We start from the raw sequence: 8,011 nt of genomic DNA, 5'->3' as shown, positions 1-8,011 counted from the left end.
CGTCATCACTGCGCTGCGGGCGCCGGCCGCTTCCGCTCGGCCGCGGCTGCTGGGGGCGGCGGCCGAGCCCGCGCTCGAGAGCCGGTCCCCGCGCCGGTGCCCCAGCCCCCGCCGGTCCCGTCCCCCCTCCCGCTGCCCGTCCCGCCTGGACGGAGGCCGCGGCCGGGCGCGTGGCTGGCGGCGCTGCCGGCGGGGAAGGGCTGGGCCGTGCCGAGGCGCTGCCCGCGGGAGGGACATGGCGGCGGAGGAGTCTCGGTACCTGCTGGGCGGCCCCGCGCCGGGCTCCGACCGCAGGTGAGCGCGGGGGCGGTGCGGGAGTGGCGCGGCCGAGGCGGCCTCGGGGTCGGGCCCGCTTCCAGGCCCGCCCGCGCGTTACCGGCGCTTGTAAGGGGTCGGAAGCGGGAGGTGAGGGCGGCGGGATCCTTGTCGGCCTCTTTTGCCTCAGAGTGCGGAACGAGAAGTTGTACCTGGCCACGTTCGCCGCTGTCCTGGGGCCGCTGAGCTTTGGCTTTGTGCTAGGATATAGCTCACCTGTTATTCCGGAGCTGAGGAAAAGCAGCGATCCTGAACTAAGATTGGACAGCAATCAAGCCTCGTGGTTTGGGGTAAGTCTCTAGGATGCATTACCACTATGTGAGTTCATTTGAAAGCGCAGGTCGTGAAGGTGCTGCTTACAGGATGGGATTTTACCCCTCTTAAGAACGAGAGTAAATGCGTGTCTTAATAATGAAATCCTTTTTTTTCCCTCTAAAATCAGTTATTGATTCGAATTCTTCCTTAGTAACAGCACTGTTATGCTCTGATAACTCAGCATATTAAGAAGCAGGCCTATTATTTGGACTAATTTTTGGTGCTAAAATGTCTTCTAACCATTCTCATGTTTCTCAGTTGAACCTGTTAAGGAACCACATAAAACAAACTTTTAAACTAATTAGTGCAGTCGATCAACATAGGGAATATTTGCATTTTGGATACAGGCTGAGCTTCAGGTTAGTCAAGACAAGAAACTGTTCAGGGCTTTAAAACAGTTTGAAAGACCTGTTTGTAATTGGACAGCTTTCCAGACAGTTTAAGAAACAGTTACTGCTGCTTTTTTTCTTCACTGAAAGAGCGTGCAATATGAAAATCACTTCCTGTTCAATGGTGGCTGACTATGTTTTGATTAAAAAAATGTTTTGTTTTTCAAAACATCTGCATACTCTTGCCTATTTTTTTAGAAGGTGCTATTCAGTTTTCAAAATTTTAAAAGAAATTGCTGTCTGTTATTTGTTCTTATATTTATTCCTATATACGTATGATTTTTTTTTTTTCACTTGTTTTTTGAAGTCAGTAGTAACATTAGGAGCTGCTGCCGGAGGAATACTAGGAGGCTATCTTGTGGATAAAGTTGGGAGAAAGCTGAGTCTAATGCTGTGCTCAGTACCATATGTTTTTGGATATATAGTTATTATATCTGCTCAGAATGTTTGGATGCTTTATTTTGGACGAATGCTGACAGGCTTAGCCAGTGGAATTACTTCACTTGTTGTTCCGGTAAGTAAGATGTTTTTCTGGAGGTGTGTGCATGTGTTGATTGCTTTCTCGTCTGTGGAGTTTTTGTTTCTTTTTCCATAGCAGTATTATAGGAGGCTTGGGTGAAGTAACTGAGTAACTGTAGCTAAGGCAGTTTGCAGATTTGGAAGAAACTGATTTTTATAGAAACATATTTTGTTTGTTTTTAATCATGAAGAAAACATAAATAAAACAAATTTTGTTTCTTCTAGTGACAGTTCTGTACTGTGCATTCCTGATACGGTGATGTGATCTTACAGATTATTAGTCCTTTATTTGATTGTTTCTGTTTGTGTTCTGCTGTGGTCTGGTAATAATTATCTCTTCAAATTCCTCATATATAACATTAGGGGAGGATTGTATTTTTTTTTTTTTCTTATTACCAGAGGCTTCTAATAGTCTTGGTTTTGCAAATAAACTATGGCTGCTCAGTCATCCTGGAGTAATGTCAAGTAGCACCTTCTGATTCCGTTTAACTGTTACCTTCAGAATATTAACTTTTCCCATGCATTCAGGAATATATGTGCAGTAGGGAAATAGAGATAATTCATTCTGTTGTTGTCTGTCTTCTCTGGTATTATTTGACCTTTTGGGTCTAGCTGAATAGGTAGTAGTGTGAAATAAACCATCTACAATTCAAGTTTGTTTCTTTTCTGATGGTTCCAGCATTTCTAGCTTTTGAAGTGAGATGCAAACAAGAAATCAAAGGATAAGAAGTAAAAAAGTATGGAATAAATGCTTGTTCTTTATCAGTCTAGATAAAAATAAAATCTGAAAAAGATTCAGAGTGGTAGGTAGGGTCTAAATGATAATCTTGTGCAACTTTGTTGTTGGAAGCTTGGTTGCTTAGTCTGTTGTGTTAATGTCTTTGGAGGAGTTCTATCTGCTTTACAAATGACTGTTTTTGTTTCATGGAACTGAGCTGTAAGGTCCCATATGTAAAGGCCTTAACCCACAGCCAACAGTAAAAGATCTATGTGACTGCAGCGATGAGGGAGGAGTGTGTCGTATGTAACATCAAGTTTTTGTAGCTGTAAATTATTCTTGAAATAAAGATTACTTATTTTCCTTCCAGAAAAAGTAAGAACTGTAACTTTAGAAATATTTGTATGTACAAGTAAGAGGGATTTCTTTTGTTATGTGTACAGCTAACTGTCTCTGGGGGAGACCTCATGGCCCTCCACAACTACCTGAAGGGAGGTTGCAGAGAGGGGGGATGAGTCTCTTGAGCCAAGGAACCAGCGCCAGGCCCAGAGGGAATGGCCTCAAGCTGCCCAGGGCAGGGTCAGGCTGGCTCTGAGGAAGGATTTCTGTGCAGAAGGGGCTGTTGGGCGTTGGAATGGGCTGCCCAGGGCAGGGGGGGCGTCCTCGGGATCTCTGGGGGGGTTGAAGAGTCGGGCTGAGCCAGCGCTGAGAGATCTGGGGGAGTTGGGAACTGCCAGTGTTAGGCTGATAGTTGGACTGGATGATCTTCAAGGTCTTTTCGAACCAAGTTGATTCTGTATTGACTTGGGGTCAACATATTAAAAAATAGCTGAAAAGTTTTAAGTCAGTCCCAAGTATTGGATGAGGTGGCATGCTGTTTATACAGTCTGTGTTAAGACGAGCTGTCAGTTTTGAACTTCACGGAGAATGAAATAATTTGCACTCTTCATGTTGAATTAAAAACTTAAAACTGCAGGCAGTTTTACATGTGGTTTGGGCTCCGTGTTTAGGTAAAGACTGTTCCTTCTAAGCTCTAGATTGCTTTGCGAGGATGTGTTTCTTGTTGAATATGGCTTAATGTAAGTTTTTTCACCTTTGGGATTCTGATACTGCATCAGCATTCTTCTGGCTTAGGTCCTCCCTTTTTTCCATGGTTTTTCATAATGTCAGTATACATTTCTGAGATGTTACTTTTCCCCTCACTCCATTTTTTTTAAGGAGGGGGGTTGCTAGGAAATATGCCTGCATGTTTTGAGAAATGAATCACTTATCAAGTTCTTGATCCAAAATTAGAAGTAATTATTAAATGTTTTCTTCCTGTGTTTTAGGTGTATATATCTGAAGTATCTCATCCCAAAGTCCGTGGTATGCTTGGCTCTTGCGTTCAGTTGATGGTGGTGACTGGCATACTGGGAGCTTACATTGCAGGTATTGGGGTTAGGGCTCTAGGTTACAAAAAAGTGTTAGTACATGTAATGAAAGAACTACACTGAATAATTGGATAATTGAATAATATTATTTTGTTTGTACAGCTGATTGATGTTCATAGTTCTCTTTCTTTCCTTTTTGTTACCCAGGATTAACACTAAAATGGCGCTGGCTGGCAGTGTTGTGTTCTTTCCCACCCTGCATAATGCTATTTTTTATGTCCTTTATGCCCGAAACGCCGAGATTTCTGCTGAATCAGAACAAGCGCTCGGAAGCCATAGCTGCTTTGCGCTTCCTGCGGGGACCACACGCCGACCATGACTGGGAATGCACGCAGATTGAGGCTAGTGTTCAGGAAGAGGTGATGAGAAGCTGATTATTCTTAAAAAACTTTTTGTGTGGAAATGACATCTGAAAGCATATAGTGTAGTTTAAAGGGTTTTAACAAAGCTTAGTTAATAGCCTTTCCTATGAATGGTGGTCCAAACCTGTTCCCTCATACAAATGATAGAAAACAAGTGAGATTCTTTGAATCTTTTTCCTTCTACCTTTCAGCTGCGACTGCTGTCACTGTTGGATGCCATCAGTGTACAGGGGTAGCAGTTGGGCTTGTGATCTTGTTAATTATGTGACAACTATGTAGTGTTTTGCTTTATTTAGCAGTTTTGTGGGATTGTTCAACACCTCTAACACTGATTTCCCATTGTTTGTGTTGCATTTTTCTTTTGTGTCTCTAAAAGCATCATTTAGCCTCTTAGAGATGTGTGCTTAAATAGGCAGGTCTTACTTAAAGCTTGGTTTCTGCAAACTGTGGATTCATTCATGTTAACTTTCTCTACAAAGTACTGTCAATTTCTGTCTCTAGAGCCAGAAAAAAGGGGAACATGCTTTTCTGGAGTTCTCAGATACTTCAAATGTAAACATTTTTACTGCTAAGGCACTTAGTTTTGCTAAAGGGCGGGGTGGCAAACTTACTGAGTTTGAACAGATTGAAATGTTCTTAGGAGGTTTTTTTTGTTGTTGGTGGTTTTGTTCTTTGATTTAAAAGATGAAATTTTTCACCAAATCATTGCTCAATCTTTTTAACAGGGACTGAATCTCTCTGAATTTAAGAATCCCTCAATCTACAGGCCACTTCTTATTGGTGTGGCTCTAATGTTCTTCCAGCAAGTAACAGGCATTAATGCAGTTATGTTTTATGCAGAAACCATCTTTGAAGATGCAGACTTCAAGGTAATCAGGGTGTGTTTCCAAACTGACAAATGTCTATATTTATTAGTTTCAGCTTAGCCACTGCTATAATAAATCTAAAACACGTAAGAAACTGACCCAATAATCATCCTGCCTGTGTCATAAATAACAGGATTTGGGTTTTAGTGGGCTTTTTTTGCTTTGGGCTCTAGATACCCTCTTGACTGTGCTACTCTGGCATACCCGAATGTTCTGGTTTTTGGAGGGGAAGTATTTTGTGTTTTGCTGGTCTGGTACTCTGACAGAAATTCCTATTATAGGAATATTCCTATATAAATCTTTTTTATTAGAGTTGAAAATGCAGTGTTTCAGAGAAAGTGAAACTCTAGGAATAAGTTGTCTTATTTTAAACTTTATTAAGACACTAGTATGTTGTGTAAATTGGCGGTGTCTCCCCCCCCCCCCCCCCCCGTTGTCTCCTTGTTTCTCCCCACCATTAATTTCTCTGGCATACTTTGTCTTCTTTCAGATTCAAGAAAAAAATGCATTTGTAATGCTTGATAAGTGATCCTCTTAACAGCCTTGAAGTTCTCATTACTTCTTACTTTATTTCAGGACAGCAGAATGGCTTCTGTTGTTGTGGGTTCCATACAAGTATGTTTCACTGCTGTGGCTGCACTTATCATAGATAAAACTGGACGAAAAGTGCTGCTTTACATATCTGGTAAAACATGTTACTGAATTTTGTTCAGTAAGAAAACTTAATATATAGTACCAAAGTGTCTTAACTGTTGGGGGAATTAAGTATTGCAATTTATGCATTTTTAAGTGGTTTGCTTTACATTTATAATTTAGTGTAAGATAGACTTAAACTCATAAGAGGAAGCTATCATGTTATATATACATTGTAGGTGGAACCCCTTGAAACTACATATAGCTATCTTCTTGTCTTCTCACCAGACCAGTTTTTATTTTGAAATGGCTATGTCACTGAGACAGTTCTTACTACTATGTTTTTTCTGCTTAGTAAGATTTAGTGTCAGGATACATTCTCATACCCAAGTTATAGACAAATAGCTATTTCAAAGTAATTTCTCTGTGGCTGCTGCTATTTTCATGGTGCATTGGGGTGTTGAGTTACACAAGTTAAAAATCTTAACTTTACCAGTAAGTGTGCTAAATAAAACTAATGCTGTGTGATGTAGTTGTGCTGCACACTCAATAGTAATGACTGCTGTCAAGACTATATTGTTTGGCTAGCATTCAGAATGTTTGTCTAGCATCTTTCACTCCTGTCAAGGCCAGTGTTTATTTCCAAGAACATTATCTTTTGAAGAAATACTTCTGTGAGGGCCAGCATAACTTATATTTGGCTGACCAGCTATGTTCTGCCTCTAATACCCAAGTGGCAACCAGTGACAACTTGTTTATTTGCTTACTTTACAGGGACAATCATGGCTCTCAGTACGGCGTTGTTTGGGCTTTACTTTAAAATGGTCCTTCCAAATCGAAACAACTCATCAAATCCTGATGTGTGGTTTGCTCTAAATGCAGCATCCCCAGGAACAGAAAGCAGCATATCCTGGCTTGCAGTAGTGAGCCTAGGGCTCTTTGTTGCTGGTAAGTGGAACAGGCTTTTAAGCAGCCATTGCACAAAATTCAAGCTTTCTGATTAATGTGACATTTTTGTTCCATTTTTGTCAGATTATTGATGAATAGAAGTGAGTTATGTCTTTGACAGACTTTTTCAGTGTACAGTGCAAAGTTGGGCTGAGCGTTCACAGCCCTGGTGATAGAGCTAGCAGCTTAGTTAAGCCAATTCTCTGGAAAATGAATTTATATCTCCTTGTGCTAATAGTAAGTAGTAATTGCCTAGGTTAAACTGCTTTACAGTCATTAATGGAAAAAAACAATCTTTGTTAGCGTCTGAGCCACACTGAATTATGTGATGGTACAAGGCAGCAGCAGTTAGAAACAAGGTCAGTTTTTAAACTTGCCACTTCAGAGACTTCCTGGCAAGAAGTTCTGCTTGTCAGAATACTTTTGTTATTAATCTGATGTAAAATGTGGTAGCATTTATGATGCTGCCCTAAAATAACTTACTTTCTCTCCTTCTGGTAGAGGTACTGTTTTACTGGAATCGTCCAAGAATCTTGAGTGAAAACTTCATCTCCCTTACTTGACTAACTTGGGCATCATTCAGCCTTCCCTTTACTGAGTACTTGCATTTATTCTCTCCTGTTTGTAATTACAGGTTTTGCCCTTGGCTGGGGTCCTGTTCCATGGCTGGTGATATCTGAAATCTTCCCGCTTAAAGCTAGAGGCATATTGAGTGGTGCTTGTGTGTTAACAAACTGGGTTATGGCCTTCTTGGTAACCAAAGAATTTAATGATTTAATAGTAAGCATCGTAAATTACAATCTGAAGTTTCTTTCCATAGGGCAATTTATTAAATATGCTCCTGAGAGAACCTTGAGCCAGTCTTCTCTGGCAATACAGAACTGTAGTTGTACAGTAGTGAGCTGCAGTAACATGGGTTGTCTTGTAATAATGTGGGTTTTGTTGTAATAATGTGTTTTTTATTGTTTCCCCTCTCTCAGGGTTTCTTAACATCCTATGGCACGTTCTGGCTCTTCTCTGCCTTCTGCTGCCTCAATGTAACTTTTACAGCCTTTTATGTTCCTGAAACAAAAGGACAGACCCTGGAACAAATTGAGACCTACTTCAGAAGATCTTAAGCCTAAGGCTTTTAACACTGATATGAAACCTTCATATCATGAATTACGATACTGTGGTTGAAACTCACTACATCACCTGGCAGACGTCTCAGTTCCTAAATTTGTTATCAGATAATTTCAGTGAACTTTGTAAAATTTGAACTCTGTTTTTTTTAAAAAAAAATCTATGGGAATCTGCATACAATTCTGCATATTCCCTGTAGTAAACCTCTCATGTGTGGGTCTTGGATGCAACTCTCTCTCTTAAGATTCCTGTGTTCTTTTTCACCTGGTGAGACTGACTATAATGGCCAAGTGAGAATGTTAAATGTATTGGCCAGATGTAAATTAAGATCTAATTTTGTAAATAAACAAACTAAATTTCCGAGCTCCACTTTAACGTGCCATAAGGGAAAGGT

At 40.8% G+C, this 8,011-nt stretch overlaps 1 protein-coding gene across 3 annotated transcripts; it reads left to right on the top strand.

The window, feature by feature from the left end:
- The first annotated feature begins 13 nt into the window (after positions 1-13).
- On the top strand, positions 14-7,824 carry SLC2A8 (solute carrier family 2 member 8). 3 transcript variants are annotated; one of them, XM_074924152.1, is made up of 10 exons: positions 101-294; positions 446-605; positions 1,327-1,533; positions 3,585-3,684; positions 3,834-4,045; positions 4,774-4,917; positions 5,491-5,599; positions 6,322-6,495; positions 7,130-7,275; positions 7,476-7,824. In XM_074924152.1, exons 1-10 carry the CDS (start codon positions 236-238, stop codon positions 7,611-7,613), a joined length of 1,449 nt encoding a protein of 482 aa, XP_074780253.1. In that variant the 5' UTR covers positions 101-235; the 3' UTR covers positions 7,614-7,824. The 3 variants fall into 3 exon arrangements, with proteins under 3 accessions (XP_074780254.1, XP_074780253.1, XP_074780255.1); XM_074924154.1 differs by lacking the exon at positions 101-294 and having other exon boundaries at positions 500-605; positions 1,331-1,533; XM_074924153.1 differs by lacking the exon at positions 1,327-1,533 and having other exon boundaries at positions 14-605.
- Positions 7,825-8,011: the final 187 nt, after the last annotated feature.

The sequence above is a fragment of the Athene noctua genome, chromosome 20, assembly GCF_965140245.1.
Source record: "Athene noctua chromosome 20, bAthNoc1.hap1.1, whole genome shotgun sequence".
Lineage (NCBI taxonomy): Eukaryota > Metazoa > Chordata > Aves > Strigiformes > Strigidae > Athene > Athene noctua.
The sequence above is the reverse complement of the archived record's forward strand: the minus strand, read 5'-3'. Positions and strand labels throughout refer to the sequence as shown.

Excerpts from the sequence above, each read along its gene's own strand:
- SLC2A8 (XM_074924152.1), top strand. The coding sequence starts at position 236 with ATGGCGGCGGAGGAGTCTCGGTACCTGCTGGGCGGCCCCGCGCCGGGC. Across the intron at positions 3,685-3,833 it reads ACTGGGAGCTTACATTGCAG|GATTAACACTAAAATGGCGC; the intron begins GTATTGGGGTTA and ends TTTGTTACCCAG. Across the intron at positions 4,046-4,773 it reads AGGCTAGTGTTCAGGAAGAG|GGACTGAATCTCTCTGAATT; the intron begins GTGATGAGAAGC and ends TCTTTTTAACAG.